The sequence below is a fragment of the Sinohyriopsis cumingii genome, chromosome 10, assembly GCF_028554795.1.
Source record: "Sinohyriopsis cumingii isolate HCF-2022 chromosome 10, ASM2855479v2, whole genome shotgun sequence".
Lineage (NCBI taxonomy): Eukaryota > Metazoa > Mollusca > Bivalvia > Unionida > Unionidae > Sinohyriopsis > Sinohyriopsis cumingii.
The window spans coordinates 28,025,553-28,047,974 of NC_142970.1; the positions used below are offsets into that span (position 1 = coordinate 28,025,553).

At 32.6% G+C, this 22,422-nt stretch overlaps 1 protein-coding gene across 2 annotated transcripts in view; it reads right to left on the reverse strand.

The window, feature by feature from the left end:
• LOC149789813 (adhesion G protein-coupled receptor G2-like) overlaps nt 1–22,422 on the reverse strand; it is a 58,479-nt gene that overhangs the window by 34,298 nt on the left and 1,759 nt on the right. For both annotated transcript variants that reach the window (XM_089971805.1, XM_089971804.1), the window contains exons 2-4: nt 15,327–15,613; nt 11,901–12,050; nt 7,430–7,597 (exon numbers count right to left, since the gene is read on the reverse strand). In XM_089971805.1, coding sequence (XP_089827931.1) covers nt 7,430–7,597; nt 11,901–12,050; nt 15,327–15,384 — 376 coding nt within the window. In that variant the 5' untranslated portion in view covers nt 15,385–15,613. The remainder of the gene's footprint in view (nt 1–7,429; nt 7,598–11,900; nt 12,051–15,326; nt 15,614–22,422) is intronic.

Here is a 22,422-nt window from a genome sequence, read left to right on the forward strand (position 1 = left end):
ATATGTACTCAAACATGCAAAATATATTGTCGCTACATCAACGTGCGTAATATCAACACCTTGACCGGTCCTTGCGGTACACAGAGAGAATCATGACACATTGAGTATCTAAAGTGTTTGCTTTTGAATCAGGAAGGTAATAATTACAATTTTCGTGTAATTGTTTAATTTATTATTTTTAGTGGCTGATACCAGTAATGTAAGAAATGCACTGCTGACAAAGTTTAGTTTACAAAATGTGCAAATATGTAGAATCCCCACTTTTATAAGAACAACAAATACCACCTGATGCACAAAATGTGTAATATTTACTCCATTTGTTATGGTTTCACAAATAGGTTCCAGAATACTGTGCTTACTAAACTGGTGGTCACTGCTATTTGTCTCTACCCTCTATTTCCTGACACGTGTTATTACTGGTAATCAGTACTTGGAGTACCAGTGATGCCTGTATTTTGAAATTGTGTTTCATGTCCCAAGATGCCTTCTCTATGCAGTTTCCATAGTTATACGCAACATGCAATTCACAGTTAACAATCTCCTCGCATCTGTCCACTCAGCTCTAAATGTACAGAAGAAAAATAAAGCTTACAAAATGCTGATAAAACTTGCCATGTTAATATAGCCATTATTAATTATACATGTGTCATGAAAATCGCCTGTATATTTGCAGAAAGCCACGTGTCTCTGGTGTAGATGGGAACTGATAGTAGTAATTTAGATGTCAATTCGCAAGTATAATTAAAAATATTTTTTGAAACAGATTCTTAAAATCCAGTAATATATTGCAATGAAATATAAGTAAACGAATACCATTGTGAATGTTATGCTTCATTGTCATGAGCGCGATATCCTTTTTCATATACATTCTGTTCTCTGAATGAATAGGTGTTCATTATACATAAAAATTATTTATGTACTTTTTTACTTAGGGTACATTGTAAAGATGTACATTTCTTAATAACTAAATCCTTAACAATTTTGTCACATTGTGTATTTTAAAAACATTTCAAGGGCAGCGGGTTTGATACCTCAGTCCACATCACCCTCGGTCATTTGCCTTGGTGTCTCCTTCGGAAAGTCACTTAGCTTTTGATTTCTTCCGTACGATAGAGCCAATAGTGCTTAAAGCGTTGCGAAAATACCAAACATTATGCAGACAAACACTTGTAAAATATATAATAGTCGCTTAAAAAGCTTTAATTGAAAGTGAAGTCAACAGCAGAAAATTTGATAAGCCTGATATATATTTATTTCAGTGGTCAGTTATTTTTCCATCGAAATCGTTTTGATAGAAATAGTCTCCATCCTATTAAAAAATTTGGATGTCGATGTAGAGAAAGAGCGATATATCGATATAGAGAGGGGAGTAATTTAACAGTGGCACTTAATTTAGTAATGTATTTAAGTATGTGGAATTATATACTGTACTAAATGTTTGTTTCAACTTCAGTTAATTATTGGGAACCATGTCTATGTTACATCATCATTACTGAGCTATGTTTTTGATGTGACTAAACAAGTCAATTATTGGGACCTACTTGTTTATATTCTAGCTTAAATTGAAATAGAATGTTAGTGATCCTTACAAAATGTGCAGCCACTACAATCGAGATATTCTAATCCTGTAATGCATGCATTTACTTCATGCATTATGAACTTACCCTGATAATAAACACCAGAGAAGATAAATGTGCAGAAAAGAATTAATTATGTAAACATGTTGTCTGTTATTGCAGGATGTTTATGAACTGAGCCAACGAGTAATTTTATAGAATAACAATTATTCCTGTGATAAAGCTCTGGAAGTGGTATATTATTTCTGCTTTGATGGTTGCTGTTCATGTTTTATTTTGTTTGTCTTCTTTTCAAGATTGCCAAACAAAAGTAAAACTTGGTTTGTTACATGCGTCTAAATATCATTTTGGGGGTTTCCATACAAGACTGATAGTAGCTATCGCAACTGTTTGGTGAAATTTATGTCCTGGTACTTTGAACAGATTCATGTGTGTAACTGTATAATGATATTTTTTTTGTATGGAAAAACAAGCTGCATTTCCTAATCCTTATCTTTTGTCTATATTATTTTGTGTGTTGTCCATGTTTATATATCACATACTCTTGAGAAGTAATCGACTTGAAATGTCAGATTAATGTGGAATGTTGAAAGAACATTGCTCTAATAGTGAATAAAAAGTTATGATTCGTTAAGAATGTAGATACAATACATACACACATTATGGAACTTGATCAGAAAGGCTTTATCTCTCTACCTGGGGACAAACAGGGTATGAGATGGAAGATATAACTCAAGGAGCAGGATCAAATGAGAATTATTAGAAGCCTAGCGCCTCAGGAACTATCATTAACTTAAATGTTTACGGAGATCCTTTGATTTTGACATTAGCTACGTACAATAGGAAATTGTGTCCGCTGTGGAAAGCTTTAGTTTACACAATATTCTATATTGCTTGGGTGTAACTGTAAAATATGTAGCAAATGATCCTTCATGCTGCCTGTCTCCACATTTGTTATGATCTCGAATTTTTCATTCAGAATCCCTGTTTTTTTATGTGGTACAAAAAGCTTTAAAGCTAAAATCATAATACCATGGAAACAATTAAAACATCAGTTAATTAAACCAATTATCAAAAGTTGCAACTTCAACTTGGAAAATCAATTCCGCTGTGGGTGTAAATACTGTATTGTAAAATTAGCTACCCACTACACAGAGAAAGTTTTGCATTCATATGTAGCAGTTACACGTGTGTGATTTACTGCTATATTACATAGTAATGAACATTATATAGCCCAGTACCTTCCTATGATATTGTATAATTGTAAGCTTGAGCTCAAGGAATACATACAAGTTCCTGATAAAATTAAAGAAATTTGAAACTTTTCATTGCATCAAGTACAATACCTATTACATACATTATTTGGATTGTTCATCTGCTTAGAGATGAATAAATAAATGCCATGGAGCTCAGGTAATAAAAGTATTACCCAAATTGTTATATAAGTTATGAAGGAAATTTAATTTTATAGTACACTTTCATGTTATTCTAGACTTAGGGAAAGTAAAACATTCTATGACTCTTTACTTGTTGATAGTTATGATGATATTACATGCAGAGCAATATCTTAACATATTTTGTGGTGTTCGAGAAACTCTTTGACGCATGCTTCAAGTTTAAAACAGACAAAGTACAAGTGAAGACATTGCTGTGGAAGACTTAAATAGAGGTATGAATTTTGTACAGGTGTAATGTGTCTTCTTGTTAATTGAACTACAGTAAGGCTACTTAGCATGATGTAATACCTAAACTCTAAGGCAAGATGGTACAGTTTATTTGTTTTATCTATGTATTGTTTTAGAAAATTTCTACATTTTGTTTTAATGAAATTGTAAAAAATGTGTAAGTTGACGTTAACAATATTAAATATTTGTTTGTATGTCACTTGTGAGAACACTTCTTTCCTTCATGTGTTTATGAAGTTTATATGTAAATATTTGTTTGAATTCAAATTCCAGGACAAGCATTTATTTACATAATTGTTTTGCATGACATAAATAAAATATACCCTCATTGTCACCAACCTTGTTTCAAATATATGCAGAGTTCACTCTGCCGTCTTCAGTCTGCACGTCACGTCTACTCCGATTGAACTTTGATTCCTGCTCCATGACTCTACCTTCCTGTCCCTCTCCCTCTTAAACGTCATTCCGAGCTCGAAAGTAAGCTGATTTCTTAATTCTGTGTAACAATAAAGTCTTCACGTTTGAATTTATTATAAGGTGGGTGTCTTCTCTGTTACACATTATAATTGCTGATGTGGAACATTTGCCTCGGTAATGAATTGTAATATTTAAACGTATTTCATAGTTGTACAAGTGGTGCACTCATGATTATTTTTAAAACTTTTATGAACATTATGCTAATGGAGAGTCACAAATTAACACACCCGAGATTGTTATGTGATTAAAGATTTGGAACTCGATTCCCTAATAAATCTACATTTTCCCAGGTATAGGACATTTCAACCCAAAGACATGTTGACTCCAAGACATTTCAACCCAAAAAAGTTCGCGTCGAACATTTTCACCTCAAGGACGATTCGACCCCAATACAATTCGACCAGCTTAATTTATTGTCTGTATGTGCGAGTCATATAATAGTGCACTACGGTCAATGACCTTTTTGTTCTAGAAACCAACTGAGACAAATATAAGGTAGACGACTCTGTCAGCCATTTAAATTTTTAAATTTTACACCTTTACACATAACAAAGTGATTGTGTTGCCGTATGCAGTTCTAGCTGATTTAAACTGGACATATCATCAACAATATAAATCATTAATTAATCGTTAATTAATCGTTGATTAATCTTTAAAATACAAGTTTGTTTATAATATACTACTAAACAATAAAACTACACTAGAGTTCTAGTGCCATAGGGACTATCAGTCTGTTTATCAAATCAATATAACTTTGTTAGAAAGATATAATAGCTATGGAAAACAAGGTGCAGGAAAAAGAAAGGTATTTAACAGCTTGTGTCCTTCATATCTCGTTAGGGTCTCGTGTGTTATAATACTGTTGATTAATCCTAGGAACAGAACGCCAACTTCAAAGAAAATAATTTTAACATATAAAGTGCGGAGTCGTACGTTGGATTTTTATCACAATCAATAAATAAAATGAATAAATACATTTTTTTAAATATTGAAGAAAGGAAGATTACCGGCAGAATAAAACGCAATGCTGCCATTTTCCACATATATAGCCTATCACACGAAAAAGCATGTTGGCGAGGCCTCACATGCCTATGGCATTTTACACAAAGATAAAAGACCATTGTCACAATTATAATTATGTTAGCACTATACTAAAATATATCCATCGAAATGTTGCAATATAAAATTTATTCAATATAAATTAATCCAATCTAAAATTTTCACACAAGTATACCAAATACCGTTATTAAAGTCTAGGATCGAATTGGTTTGGAATGAAATGTTTCTACTCTTGCATACAAATTTGTAATGTGTGGCACCATTGATTTTCATGCCTTTTCAATTTCTTTCTAATTAGTGTGCACTCATTAACTTAATAAAAGTGACTTAAATTATGGCTAAATATTAATATATTTCTTCAGCGACTTAGCGGTTTGGTTTGCTTATGATTATCAAAAGTAATACGATAAGATTAAAGACCTCATTACTGTCTCCATCTTTTTATTTGCAGACATCAGTAATTACCCGTCTGAATAGTTGGAATTACTATTATCAAAGTGCTAATTATCGTTTAAAAATTGTCGGCTCCTTTACAGAAATTTAAAATGTGTGGTACGTATGATTTCTTTGTATTCAAATTAGTGTTCATTGATTTACTTAATAAAAGTACATTTAATCACAATTAATTAATGGCATCCTTTTTCGGCGACGTAGCGCTGCATTGGACTTTTGTTTTAATTGCTGATATCAGTTAATAGCCGTGTGATAGGTGGGAATGACTATTAGCAATATGCTAAGCAATAGTTTTATGAATTAGGATCAAATCGTCCCATGGCTGCGGTTGAAAAGTCTTGGGAAATTTCTTAGGGACGAAACATCGTGCGGTCGACATATCTCTCTCCCGAATCGTTGCAAAATTTTCTGTAGCACATCAATTTAAATCATTTTGTACAAAAAAAAATTACTTCAGTATAGCTAAGAAAAGTAGTTTTCAATAAATCCTCTAATAGCAGAAAGTATATAAGAAAGTGAACAGAAGCAGAAGAATATCGTACTCACCTTTGTTGAAATATTGCGCTGTTCGTTTTCGACGTCATCAACTTCGGCGTACACAATATAGCATATATTTATTCAATTTTAAGTTACAGAAATTCTTCTCGGGATCTGCCGATCACTGCTGAGCGCGAGTTTCAAAATGGAGACAGTAGATTTATTACGATATGTACGAAGTTATCTGAGAGCTCGTATTTCATAATGAGAAATTCTACGTACTTTATATTAATCAAAAAATTGCTTTTGATATATTTCTTAACCAATTGATGTACATATATGTCACAATATGGTCGTGAGAAAATTTTGTCAGCTGCACTATTGTGCCTTTAAACATTTTCTTGCTATGCATGTTGAACGACTATAGGACTGCTTAGGTTTGGACACCACACAGCACACAACTGCAGAAACTATGTTCAGAAACGTACATTATTAAAACAAATCTCTGAAAGATTGTCATGAAAGCAAAAGCGACAAAAATAGGCGGAATACCAAAAATGCACATAAAATATTTCATTGTGATTGTACATTTCTTTATAGGTTTGTGTTTCTTTTTCTTTTTTAGTTTCGGTTTGTCTATCTACTGGTGAAGAGTCATCTCCTTGTGTTATTTAGTTCCTTAATGTATTATTTAGATTAGATTTTTATTTAGTGTTATATTTAGTTTTCTCCTTGTTTGTTATTGAGATTCTGCTTTTGCGTTCCTTAGATTCTTTATAGAGTCATTTATATTTTTCTTCTTGGTTATTTATATTCCTCTCCTTTTTGTAATTTACAATTTTCTATTATTTATATTCTTGTCTTTGTGTTATTTATATTCTTGTTTTTGTGATATGTATATTCTTGTTTTTGTGATATGTATATTTCTGTCTTTGTAATATTTATATGTCTGTCTTTGTGATATTTATATTTCTGTCTTTGTGATATTTATATTTCTGTCTTTGTGATATTTATATTTCTGTCTTTAAGTTATTTATATTTCTGTCTTTGTGTTATTTATATTTCTGTCTTTATGTTATTTATATTTCTGTCTTTATGTTATTTATATTTCTGTCTTTGTGTTATTTGTATTCTTGTCTTTATCTTATTTTTGGTATTGTTCCCATTTGTTAATTAAATTCTGCTCACTATTTTGTGTAGCTTCTTCTATTTTAGCTACGATTCCTGTCATTGTGTTAATTAGAATGTGTTATTTTGATTCTTCCCCTTTTGTTTTTAAAAAACCCCCAAAATCTGTGTTATTTAGAGTCTTCTGATGATAATAGTTGGAATCTGTTTGTTTTTGTGTCTATTTTATTAACTTCCTTGTTTCATTTAGGTTTGTCACCTGCCTTCCAGTTGTTTTAGTAATATTTAACAAATTAGTCATACACTGTACATATTACCATTACAAGAAAATTAAAAATTGCCCTGTTTCAGAATCGTAGGAGAATCGTCTCAAAATAAGGTTTCAGTTTTCAAAATGAAATGTCAGCTTTAAATGGTTCTGACTCAATGCCATGACATAGAGTCGCAAACCTTTCATTGGAGTATTATAATTAAATATGACTTGTATGCTAGTTCAGTTTATTAAACAGCTATTCTAAATAGCCCGTATTAAAACAAACACAAAATTAATGAATATAACTATTTACTACGTACCTGTTGACGAACAAGCGGATGCCGTCGTATTTGTTATTTTTGTCACTGGTTTCGTTGTTGTTAATGATGCTGTTGTTGTACGACACGAATAGCAGCACATTGAAATATTGGTGTTTAAAGGACACAGGACGACAATGCAACCGGTCACTATGTCTCCATACTGACAACCTGCAGGATAATTGTGTACCATTATCCTCTAACATTAAGGTAGTTGTCCCCAATATTCACATTTCCAAATATGTTCCCCTATATATATATATATATATATATATATATATATATATATATATATATATATATATATATATATATATATATATATATATATATATATATACATGAAACAAGTACATAATGCGAAATATTTAGCAAAATAATGTCAAATGAATCTTATTGAAAAAACAAATTAGGTTTCATCCAGAAGTGATATTTACTAGCCATTTGCACATTGTATTTAAACTGTTAAATAAAATGTTTTTAATGTTTGCTATTATACATTCTATTCAGGAATTTACTACATTACACAAAATACATATGAGATTGTAATTTCATGAAAGAAGATAATTATAAAAGTAAATATCGTAAGGAAAATCTTTATTTAAGGAAAGGATTCAGGTCTATTAAAAATACCCCATGTTTACATTCTATGCTTTTTGAAAGGGTTTTAATTTGTTCTCTATGTTAGAAAGGGTATTATATTTGGAATCGATTTGCACGTATTTGTAATTAAACAAAATGGTTGAGACCAAACAAATGAAATAGTTTCACCGTCGGAAATGTTTCATCTCATGCAGTAAGACATATTATTGAATTGCATTGGACACAGTAATAAATATATGTGTATTACGTTGGACAGTAAGGCATAAAGATGTCATTACGTTCGACACAATAAGGGTAAAGATGTCATTCAATTGGACACTGTAAGGCAGATAGATAGTATTATACTAGACACATCAAACCATATAGATGCCCATACATTCGACGCAGAAAGGGATATATACGATATTTCAATCGACGCAGCAAGGGATATAGATGCGATTAAATTGGGCTCAGAGCGGTATTTCGATGCCTTTATGGTGGATACAGTAGGCATATAGATGTCATTACATTGTATACAATACGACATATACATGCCATTACGCTCAACACAGTAAGGCACATATCTGCCATTATATTGGCACGATACAAGAAAATAAACTATGAAACGTTCCGGTTATAAACCAGTCAAAGATAAATTATAATACACTCTCTACCCTATCTCCACGTCCAGACTACACACTATATTACACCCTCTATCCTAACTCCACGTCAAGACTACTAACTATATTACATACCTTACCCTGACTCCACGTCAAGACTACCCACTATATTACACACCCTACGCTAACTCTACGTCAAGACTACCCCAATATTACACCCTCTACCCTAACTCCAAGTCAAGACTACCCACTATATTACACCCTATACCCTAACTCCTCGTCAAGACTAATCACTATATTTCACCATCTACCGTAACTCCACGTCAAGACTACCCACTTTATTACACATATACCCTAACTCCACGTCAAGACTACCCATTATATTACACCCTCTACCCTAACTCCACGTAACGACTAACCAGTATATCAAACCCTTCACCCTCACTCCACGTCCAGACTACACACTACATTACACCCTATACCCTAACTCCACGTCAAGACTAATCACTATATTACACCGTCTACCGTAACTCCACGTAAAGATTACCCACTATATTACAGCCTATACCCTAACTCCACGTCAAGACTACCCACCATATTACACCCTCTACCCTAACTCTACGTCAAGTCTACCCACTATATTACACTGTCTACCCTAATACCAAGTCAAGACTACCCACTATATTACACGCTATACCCTAACACCACGTCAAGACTACCCACTATTTTGCACTATCTACCGTAACTCCACATCAAGACTACCCCATATATATTACACCCTCTACCCTAACTCCACGTCAAGACTACTAACTATATTAAACCCTCTTTTCTAACACCACTTCAAGACTACTAACTATATTAAACCATCTTCTCTAACACCACGTCAAAACTACTAACTATATTAAACCCTCTTCTCTAACTCCACGGCAAGACTACCAACTATATTACACCTTCTACCTTAACTCACCTTCAATACTACCCATTATGTTACACCTTCTACCTTAATCCCACGTCAAGACTACACAGTATATTGCACCCTCTACTCTAACTCCACGTAAAGACTACCCACTATATTGCACCCTATACCCTAACTCCACGTCGACTACCCACTATATTAAAGCCTCGACCCTAACTCCACGTCAAGTCTACTCACTATATTACACCCTATACCATAATTCCACGTCAAGACTACCCACTATATTAAACCCTCGACCCTAACTCCACGTTAAGACTAGCCACTATATTACACCCTCTACCCTAACTCCACGTAAAGACTACCCACTATATTACACCCTATACCCTAACTCCACGCCAAGACTACCCACTATATTACACCCTCTACCCTAACTCCACGTCAAGACTACTCACTATATTACACCCTATACACTAACTCCACGTGAAGACTACCCATTATGTTACAACCTCTACCTTAAGTCCACGACAATACTACCCACCTTATTACACCATCTACCATAACTCCACGTCAAGACTATTCACTATAGTACACCCTATACCCTAACTCCACGTAAAGACTACTCACTTCATCTTCATCTTCCTTAACCTTGAGCCAGTGATCGTGACCTAAAGTCCAACTGATTTATTATATCTTACTCGACCATTTGAGTATATATATATATATATATATATATATATATATATATATATATATATATATATATATATATATGTTTCTACGGGAGTGCATTTGTCACCCGAGAAAAATAGTTCATATTTTCCCATACAAATGCAGAAGCCTTTTTATTATATACTCATTTGTTTATTCTACATAAGCTTAAGTATCAACAATATTCACCACAAGAAACAAATTAATGAAGAAAAAAGAAATTCACAGCTGTATATTCATCAATACACAATATCAATATCAATGCTCACATAGCACTGCCAATCATCCTCTGTACCTAGTCAAGGGCTTGACAGAAGTGTAAAATATAATACTCATTCTGGTCTACTTAAAAGTGGAATGTAGTCATGTTGTGAATGAATGCGCATTACATGAACGTTTCCATTTTGTCCGGAATGAATTTAATTTGTCTGTTTTGTATCGATGCATCTCAACTACTTAACTACTCTGATTACAGATTTGATTTGGCTGTGTCAATTCCAACGAAGCACCTTTGAAATGGACAAGGTGGGTCGAGGTCTGACTCTGGTGCATGTCTGTTTCTGTTCGTTCATTGAATGTTTGGAATATTATTGTGTGAAAATATGAATTCTTTCAATTGTAATATGAACACGATACTTAGGAATATCACGTTTATTTCATTCTTAGTGCGGTAGGTATAATTTATTTTGTTGCAGTTGGAAATATAGTCGAAATTACAGTACAATTTCGCAGTGTCTAATACAGTTTAGAACCCATTAAATAGCCTATATAATCCGAATTTGCAGAAATAATAAAGTACATTCTGAGGATATTCAAGACGCAAAAATGTAAGCATATTGTTAGCCATTCTTTTTAGCAGGTAACGAAGACACGTTCATGCCTTGTTACTTGCATGCTCTCAGCAGGGACCTAAGTATGTTATGACCTGTATATCGTATCAGCGTCCCTTCAGCCAGTGGAAAAATGAATTTATCCTCATCTTTGCTTATTGGCATGAAACCTTTACTTTTCTACCAAAGTTGCATTTGTTTCCACTAATTTAGTAAATAAACTTATAAAATGCCACGTCTCTGATCGATATGCTATACCCCTTGCCCACAGTATGCTTTTCTATGCTATTTGTATTTACCTGAGAGAGTAATGCTCATAGTCTGAACTATTCCATTAAAGTTACGAATATTTCTCCCAAGTATATGTTTAAAAGAGAAGCATGATATTTTCAATACTGTATCTCTCACGTTAAATGATCAAAACACTATTTTAAAATAATCCGTCTCACGCCTGTTATGGATATTGCAAATATTGCGTTCATTTATTTGCTTGTTTGACTAATTATACTCCTCCACATTGTCCACGTGATCATTTCTACTTAAAGATATATGAAACAGCTGCTTCAGTTCATTTAAAACAAATTTATTCAATTAAAACCTGAAGTTTCTATCTACCACATGAGTATACATGGTTTGTAAGCAAGGTAGTTCCTAATACACTATACTATCTTTTGTACACGTGTCGTGCACGTGCGTACGATATCAAGGTGTTCAGTATCGTAGAATGCTGCAATATGATGGCAATGTGAAACTTAATGGGGACCAAAATGAACATATAATAATATTTCATTAAATACTGTTGTTATGACCGTACTCACCGGGAATTTGTGTGACTTTAAAGACACACGATTGGCAGCAACTGAATTCTTCAATAGCGTCATAACAATCACAGTTGCTACCGTAATCTGTCTGGGAACATGTCGTTCCATTCTTTACTAATCCAGACGTGTCACCTAACTCGCATGATTCTGAAAGGTGCGGATGCTCGGTGTAAGTCCTTATTGCGTATAAATATGCACCATAATATAACAATATGTATGCAGTTATGCAAAACAGTCTTCCAATATTTAAAAAAACAAGCATTTAAGCTCATTTCAAATCTATATTTAATCGATATTTATGTATAATTTGTTCACACCAGTGGAATCTTTAGCAACATTTTATAAACAAATTCATTTTTATATCTTTATTGATTATGTATTTTGTTTTCGGATAAGGATATATATACTGCTGGCATTTGTATTGCATTGTTATCTCAGATCAGAAACGAACATTTTGTTCAAGTTCTTCTGTATTTTATCTATATAAAGATATGTACTGTATATTTCTTTTACGTCATCTGTAGTAGTATCCATATATGGTATGGCATTATGATGTATATCGTCTACAGTAATAGCATACAAATAGGGTATGGCATTATGATGTATATTGTCTACAGTAATAGTATGCATATAAGAGATGGCATTATGATATATACTGTCTACAGTAATAGCATGCATATAGGGTATGGCATTATGATGTATATTGTCTACAGTAATAGTATGCATATAAGAGATGGCATTATGATGTATATTGTCTACAGTAATAGTATGCATATAAGAGATGGCATTATGATGTATACTGTCTACAGTAATAGTATGCTTATAGGATATGGCATCATTATGTATATTGTCTACAGTAACAGTATGCATATAAGTTATGGCATTATTATGCATATTGTCTACAGTGATAGTATGTATATAGGGTATGGCATTATTACATATATTGTCTACGGTAATAGTATGTACATAGTGTATTTATTAATACATGTATTGTCTACAGTAGAAGTTGGTGTACAGGGTATGGTGTTAGTTATGTTTGGTAAACAGTAGTAGTAAGTATATAGGGCATTGTGTTATTATTACAGATTATATATAAAGTTTACGGTATTATCACCTTTATTGATTACTGTGATTATATATATATATATATATATATATATATATATATATATATATATATATATATATATATATATATATATATGTGTGTGTGTGTGTGTGTGTGTGTGTGTGTGTGTGTGTGTGATTATTAGGTATGTATATTGTGTAAGCTAGAAAACTGTGTATTGGTTATGGTATTAGTTTGTACACTGTTTATAGCACTAACAGCTACCTATCATTCAGTAGAGGCCAAATGTTAATTGTTTATATTTAACTTATAATCACAATTCTAAAATAATTTGTATTTAAAAAGAATGCACCCTTATAGAAAAAGTCACATTTTGCAGAATTAATGATAACGCCGTGATTGAAGAATTTTTCCTGAAAAATATAAACACCACTATTAGTCCTAGAATTTCAACACGCATACATTAGGCCAGTTTTTTATTATCTATGAATGAAACATAAGTATGCCATTCTTTATATTATTATTAAGCTGAATATCCACAAATTCCAACTTGAATTTATATTATCTTATTTTTTTAATATACAAAATAAAGTCTTTTTATTATATATTAGTTGAATATTCATAGAGTGTAAAAGTCTTTATGAGTTTGATACACATAAGTTATTCCAGTGTGATATATATATATATATATATATATATATATATATATATATATATATATATATATATATATATATATATATATATATATATATATAGCTTGTAGAAAATAGTTTTGTGTATATCTCGACTGAACAGTTTGAAATTTGTTTATGGCTTGACTTTTTTCGTGTTTTGTCAAATTCAGATAAAATAGTACTTTAGATAAAAGAAAACACAATGTAGGAATATAGGATTGTGTTACTCAGAAATACTGTCAACGCACATGTTACCGAGAACGACATATTCAATTTGATACTTACACGAGCACGTTGATACATCAAATTTTATTGGGAAAGAAACAAAATTATTAATTTGCCTATAATCACAGAATCGTGAAAGACATATTTACATCAATCAATCACATTAATTAAATTGACTTTTCCTTATTTTTTAATTAGATCTTATCTGTTGCACTAATTCATGGATGATATATATATATATATATATATATATATATATATATATATATATATATGTATAACTTTTTTAACTACGGACTTAAGTTTCATTGGCAAGGTCTTTATTGTTATTTATAATGGTATTTTTAACCTGACCTAGTTGAAATTAAAATTCACTATATACCTGAATAGCGACATTGATGTTGTGTTATATTTCGCAAACAAATAATGAATAGTGAATATAATTCTACGAGCGTTCGTTAAATTTTATAATCATTATTAATATAGATAATGATGTTTATTTTGAGCTGTCTCTACGTTATTGTATGCCCCGTGAATACCCAGTCATACATGATGCTTCTCACGTTATTTATTATAATTTAAGGGACAGCTTAGATTCTTCTAGGAATGATCATTACATCCTATTTATAGTTGTGTTCCTTAGTTTTTCGTATAATCTTGTCTACTTGTGAAATTATTAATTGCTGTGGTAACATCAAATGCAGATCATCTTTATTGTTGCGCTCATTGTTTTAATTTAGGTCTAATTTTTTATTAAAAATATTAAACTTTTATATTACAAAATGTCTAATAATATTCTTAGACAGAAATATTATTTTTGAATTATAGTGAATTCAGACAAAGATATATTGGTTTATATTAGTTTGATTAATTTCAAGACTATTAGCATATCTTTAGGCGAACGATACATTAATACAACCATGGCAACAAACACATCACCTTCAGCGCCTTATTCATTGCGATTAGTGACATAACACTTTGGACTATTTTGTATTTTATTCGCAATACTCTAAGTTATTTTTATATTTTCATTTTGTGTTCTAGGTAATTACGTTATTTGTTAATTTTTGCAAAATTTCTGAGCATTTGTTCTTTTCTGTTTGATTAAGACGATAGAGTCGCATTAAAAGTCATTACCACTATGCACTATTTTTACCTTGATATTTTTGGGATTTAACCTTTAGTCGATTCTACATAGTGATGAGTGTGCGTACGTGCTATTATCCTATACGTACATACATACATACATACATACATACATACATACATACATACATACATACAAAGATACATACATACATACATACATACATACATACATACATACATATATACATGTATGCATACATACATACATACATACATACATACATGTATACATGTATACATACATGCTTACATACATGTCACCAGTTCAAAATGTTGAATCATGTTCTCGATACAAATTCTTACCTGCCGAATATACCCACAGTAGGGTAAGTAAAGTCAAAGACAACGGCATTAATCCCATTTGTATGAATATATTCAAAACATATCGACCTTTATGGTAATCCACATTCAGATATTATAATCTATCTTCAGTGAATTTCACACGACCTTGTTGGAGCGCTTGAATATGATGTATTGTCGAATCAGATTCATCATGTGCTCAGCTGAATTGTGTCCTCCGTTTCATTTAATCATCCTCATGGTCGAATTACATCTGACTACCTTCGTAACCGTTTTGAATCATGGCTTTGCTAAAATACGAATACAAAGATTATTGACAACAAAATAATAATCATATGTGCATTTTAATATTATCTTTTAATTTCAACATAATCATATTTAATCATTAAAGAAACACAGATAATTAGAAACATAGACAATGTAGACACATTAACTAGTCAGACAACGAAACATGCAGGCATAAACTAGGCAAACATAAAGACTAGTCAGACATAAGGACTAGGCGGAAAAATTAACCTAACACATACTGTACATATGCTAGAGAGACATATAGACTAGTCAAACAAAGATACATTGACTAGTCAGACAAAGAAAGATACAAAGACAAGGTAGACATTTGGACTAGGCGGACTAATTGACCTGACACATACATATACTAGACCGACACATAGACTAGTCAGACAAAGAAGGGTGCTTAAAATAGGCAGACATATAGAAATGTATAACTACAAAGCTAACACATAAACTAGGCAGACATATGGACTAGGCGGACAAGCTGATATGGCAAACACTAGACAGATACAGACCAGGCAGAAACATAGACTAGTCAGACATATACACTAAGCAGCCATGGACAAGGGAGACACATTGACTTGACAGACACATAGGCTAGACAGACACATATACTAGGCATAAACTTAGACTAGGGGGAAACATACACTAGGCAGATCTATATACTAGACAGAAACATATGCACCAGACAATCCCATAGCCTAGACAGAAACATAGGCTACGCAGACGCATAACAACATAGTGATTTCTAATAGTTTCTCAGCATTTTGCGTAAGGACCAATTGATACCAGTCCCATTCATCCCTTCCAGCATTTTTACCCACAATGCATTATAGGAACAATGTTTTTTTTAAATGTTGCTTTCGTCCTTGTTATCGCTTATCCTATTGTGAATTTTGGAAGTCTGTTTTGCAGTAAGGCTTTGATTATAAATGTATCTTTGTGTTGTGTGAAACTCCTAACTGCTTGTGAAACAAAACAAAGTCTTGTTTTCATATGTGCTTTGAATGTCTACATCAAATAAATTCAAGTCCACCTAGGAGAGTTAAAGATAAGAGCTCTTCATTTCAATGATTGATGTCTCTATTATTAGCCGCTAATGTTACCATGATGAAGATAGTTTTGAAGGAATCAATATTCATCAGGTATATCACTGTTACATTCGTTTGTCGATTCGTTTTTGCCGTACTTATACAGGAACAATGTAGAGTAACGGAAAAGAACGAGCATAAACGCTTTTAGATTCTGCAATCTGTGCAAATAATTTAACGCATCTCTAACTTTATTGGACCATAAAAAGTTATTTATTTTAAAGTTACTTCGTCATACTAAGAAGAATGAAAATCAAATTAAGTCCAAATTAGACCCGAATTCTAACAACTGTGAAGTTTCGAATTACTTTCATCTTATTGACATTTTTTCCAAAAACTGGAATGAACTTTACGATGTCCCAGGTACGGCTAATTACTGCTTTCATAGGTGAGGAACTTAAAGATAAAGCGACATACTGTCACTAGAAGGAAATTGGGAATGTTACCACTACAAACGTTCTAACGAGCAGGATACGTGCAAATATTAGCATTTCTGCTCATTCAGCGTTTAGTAAAATCAATGTCACATTGTTGTAATGTGCGAGAAATTACACGTATACCTTTATTATGGTTACATTTGTTGCAAATAGTGTTTGCATTCAAGTCTTATCTATCCTTACAAATGCATGGTATTTCTAGGTCAATATCTAGTATTGTTGTACACTGAAAGGCTTAGCTGAGGACGAAATAAGATAGATGGGGGGGGGGGGAGTGAGTCGAGCGAGCTGGGATTAATATGTACAGTTCGACTCAACACATTTTGCATGATTGAAAAAAAATATTTCCCTAGATAGAAAAAAGAAATTATTTAAAAAAAGAAATGCATTGAATAACACTCTTACCGTTCAATTGTTTTAAAGTCAATTTCAGAAGTATTGAGCAATTCGAACGGGTTACAATGGTATTCAGACTGAGGCCATTTAGTGTGCTGATGTGTTAAAAATTACTATGATATAACCCTAAGTTGTCTTTAACGGAATTCACAGTATATCCGTGGCTCCTATTATTCTAATTAATCTAAAATATTTCGAGCACTGTAATTCCAACTAATTATTGAATTAAATAAACGGATGCCTCTCAATATACCTAGATAACTACCAAGATTAATGGTACCACTAAAAATGCCTAATTTAACGTAACAATCCTCTTATACTGATTTCTAAGTCGTAATACAATTGAGAGACTCGTATTCATTCCAGAATGATTTGAACTGAGACACACAATTACGTGGTTACACTAACTAATCAGACATTAGGTCGGTCTGGTCATTCAAAAACCCTATGTCCTCCAATTATATCCCATGATGTTTATGTGAATTACAATACATGCCGGCCTCGTTGTCAAGCTCTTCACCTTTGGAGTAAATCAAGAATCTCAAAATACTAATTGTTACGACACTATGGTCGCAAACTAATAATAGAAAGAAGCAAAAATGCAACAAGTTGTGTAAACATTAACGACCAATTTAATTATCAAAGTCATAAATAAAAATGTGACAGGATTATGAAAACATTATATAAGGTCCTAAATGATTGAAGAGTACTATTTAAATTTCAAAACCGGAAATGTACTGATCCACCAAGAATCGTGACGGTGTCAAGATGGTGTCGTCAGTATTCCTCATAATAAATCAAACCATTCGAGAATAATAGTATAGTCCAAAACAATCAGCAATTTCTGTTTCACTGAACAGTTCAAACAAATATTTCACCTCTCGAATAATATATAATTACAACTTAAAATAAGTCTGCAGACAAAAAACATGAATCTCGTTGCTTAATTCTCTCCTCATATACAACATGCATTGCGCTTGTATTTAGCAATACACTCCACGTGGTAGCATACTCTACTTATTTTGCATCATTTTGGCTTATTGATATGGACTAGCCGAAAAGAAAGAAGTTGTAGAGTCTTTCTAGAAACGTCAACTTCCAGTCCGCAACTCTGAAATTAAGCCATAAGTGTCATTAAAACATTATTACGATTAGCAATAATTGTCACAACATACGTAAACATCTATTCATATATCCATTGCACTATTATGCTCAGAGCAGATTCGTGTGACGTAGGTACAACTAATTAAAATTATTCGGGATAGACTACAGCCCTGACTATAACGTTAGAAAAGGTTTCTAAAAAATCATGTACCAGGAGTTACAAAAATATAGATATGCATAACACTTTTATAGAAGTGGTTAGATTTTAAAAACAGTGGATCTGTTGATGTTTTCAAAACCAGAATGACAGCAAAAATAGTACCGCTGCTTCTTATACCATGTCTACTAAAACTACTACTTTGTTAATTTATAAGCCGTTATCAAGGTAGAAGAACGATGTGTAAGAATCATCATAAAGCACGTAAAGCGCTTGATTTATATGGCAATGCGTGTCCAAGCAAGTGGGAGTATATCACGCTTTGGGCGTATGCATGCAAGTGTATGTGCCTTACTGTATATCCTTACCAACAGGTTTGTCTGTAAGAATGTGTGTGGTTGCATGGGCGTATGCTGGATTGAGCGTGTATTTGATAAGTATGTGTATCACCGTGAGGGATGATGTTGGAGATCCCCATCTTCCTATCTTTTTTATCAACGTTATCCAGATGATCAACCACGGTGATATTCACCGGGTCTAATAAACAATATATTAAAATATGAAATTAAAGGAAAGAATAAAAGTAAACCGTTCATAGATATATAATATAATAACACGATCACCAGTTTGTAAATATAAGAATTTAATCAATTAAATAATCAACATGAAGTCGAATATGATATATTAGCGATTTACTTTCTCTTAGATATGGAGTTAGAGAATGTATGTGAAGTTGAATTAGCCATTCTGTTACACCATAACACAAAATTTTATCATGTCATCGAGTGACTGATTGAACTCAAGCTGCCGGTATGTCAGCATCACCTAGTTGCCTTCTGTCTTTTCCAAGTCATTATTTTGTATAGGTCGTCTTTGTCTTATTTATTTTCGTTCTCTCTCTCTCTCTCTCTCTCTCTCTCTCTCTCTCTCTCTCTCTCTCTTTGGGTCATCAGCAGTCTTGGATGCTGGTTGTGTTCTTCCCTACTGTAAATTACAGGCATGGAGCTATTATTCTCCTTTAAAGAAAAACCAAACATCCAACTGAAATACGGGTCCATTTCTTTTTCTTATGGGATCAAACAATATTCTGCTCTTTTTTGTCAGATGTATCATCGCAATTCAAAATAACTGAGCAATGGTTAGATCGCTATATAAAAAACAATCAACATATTAACACGAATTTATGTTTTTTTTAGCAGCTACTGGATTCTTACTTGAACCATGCCAAATTTAAGTCTCTTTCATAAATATTACTGTGCCCCGGTGGGTTGTAAATCACTAACTGAACTATGCTTGTCGATACACTTTCCCTAATGCTAACACCCTAGATTCTCGGTTGAAAAGAATTCACAGATTAATTAGACAAATGAATTAATGGACTTCAATCCTTGTCCTCACTACGTTACTTTGCTAATTAGCGTTTCATTGACATATTTTCAGACATAGAAGAAACAATTATCATCATAATAATAAAAATCATCAAATAGTTAATTTACTTCTCACATTTCGTGTCAGAAGAAATGTATGGAATTTTCTACGATACTTGAAGCCGGTCATGTGAATGACCAGGATTTCCAAAATCATTCATATCAACGAAATATTATTTGACATTCTTACAATACATGAATCATATATCATTCCAGATCTCTGACGCACACTTATTTTCTGACCCCAGAAAAAATACTAAATGTTATTGAAATAATACATATGTGCATTTCCACTGTCTTTTATCTGGTTTCAGGTGTCTCAGATTTGTAGACCCTGTTTCTCGGACGATTTATGTAACGCGACGATTTACTTATTAATTTTTCTTTGGAGTTAAATTATGACTTCCTTTAGAACTTAGACTAACTAAACTCTTAAGGGAAATTACTTTTGAAACTTTGAATTATGTCTAGTGACACATATCACAGCTTAGTCAATCAGGATTACTTTCTGTATCCACGGAACACTTTAAAAAAAAATCCTCCGCCTTTATTAATAACTATCCTGGACAATATCATTTTATAACTTCTCTTTCAAATTGCATACAATTTTTCAAACCTTGCTCTGGCTTCTCTCAACCGAGTCATTTCCTATACTTAACCGTAAATTGACATATGTTTCAAACCGTGATAGAAAGGACTCTAATTAAAATTCAATTCATGCCCCAAATAAAGCAAATCCTATCCCTTGCAGCGAGGAATGTAATGTGAGACTACTGCATGCGTCATAATTAATGTGTACGTGTCACGCTGACCACGACAGAATGTACTGCGAAGTTACTCACAATTTGTTTCACCATTACAATGTGGATTGTCGAGTAATCCTAATAACTTCTTTATCGTTAGTTATATGTCAGATGTGTGAGATGCAACCGATGGCCTTCACGTTGATGTTTTGGCTGAGTTATTGTTTGATAAAGAGGAAGGCGATAACGTACTCATCTTTGTTGAGATTTGGATCATGTTAAATTAGACTTGAATTTTAACAATAGAAATTAAGTGTGAACTTAAACTTAGTTTACATTCCAGCAATTGGATTAGATGAAATATTTGCCAGTAGTCTGATAAATCTAGATTCTGGCCAACTAACCCTATAATACCATGTTTTAACACTGTTGTGTTATTCCGTGGCTGACAAATGGCCAAACATTTATTGAAAATCAATCCAACAAACAAACGAACACATAAACCTGTTTCAATAACTTGCAAAGATGTGCTGAAAATCCTGCCTCATTAGACTTAAAAGTTTACTGGCTACCTGCTCCATCTAGAATCAAACAAAATATGTGTTCAACATGCTTTATTTTGTTGACTGGCTCCATTCCAATATACATATCTGACGTTACCCATGTATACGGCACATCTAAAAACGTATTCTCCTCTTCGTTCACTTAAAAGTTTCGTTCCCACTGCTTAACAGAAGTTATAAGAACAACGTTCTTTTGTGCCAGAGGACCCAGCTACGCGGAACTAATTGCACTTAGATGTTAGACACAAGGGCACTGTTATCTCATTCAAGAGTGCCCTTCAGACGTACACGTCTTTCGACTACAAGAACATATTTAAGATCTTAATAATGTTTACTTCTTTATTTTCAGAATACTTTTTTGTATTTTTATGTTTTTTATTTTTTTTGCAATCTTGTCAATGTCTCTGTATTCATGACTTATCAAATATTGTAAATGGTTTCAAGCCCCTAAAAATTAGGCGCTCCACGAAGTTCTCATCGTTTTATTATTATTATGATCATTATTATTATTGTTATTATTGTTATTATTATTGTTATTATTATTATTGTTGTATTATTATTGTTTCATAATACCAGATAAAATATGTAGACTATAGTTTACACCAAATTTGGATTTAAACTGAGCGATAGAATATACATTACATCAAAAGTGTATATACAGTGAGAGATAGACTATTCCTTACATCTAGTGTGCATTTATAAGGAGAGATAGACTATAGCTTACATCAAGGGTTTATAAATAAGGAGAGATAGACTATACTTTATATCAATGTGTATTTATAAGAAGAGACAGACAATGGCTTACATCAAGGTTGTATTTGTAAGGAGAGATCGACTATATCTTACATCAATGTGTGTTTATAAGGAGAGATAGACTATGCATTATATCA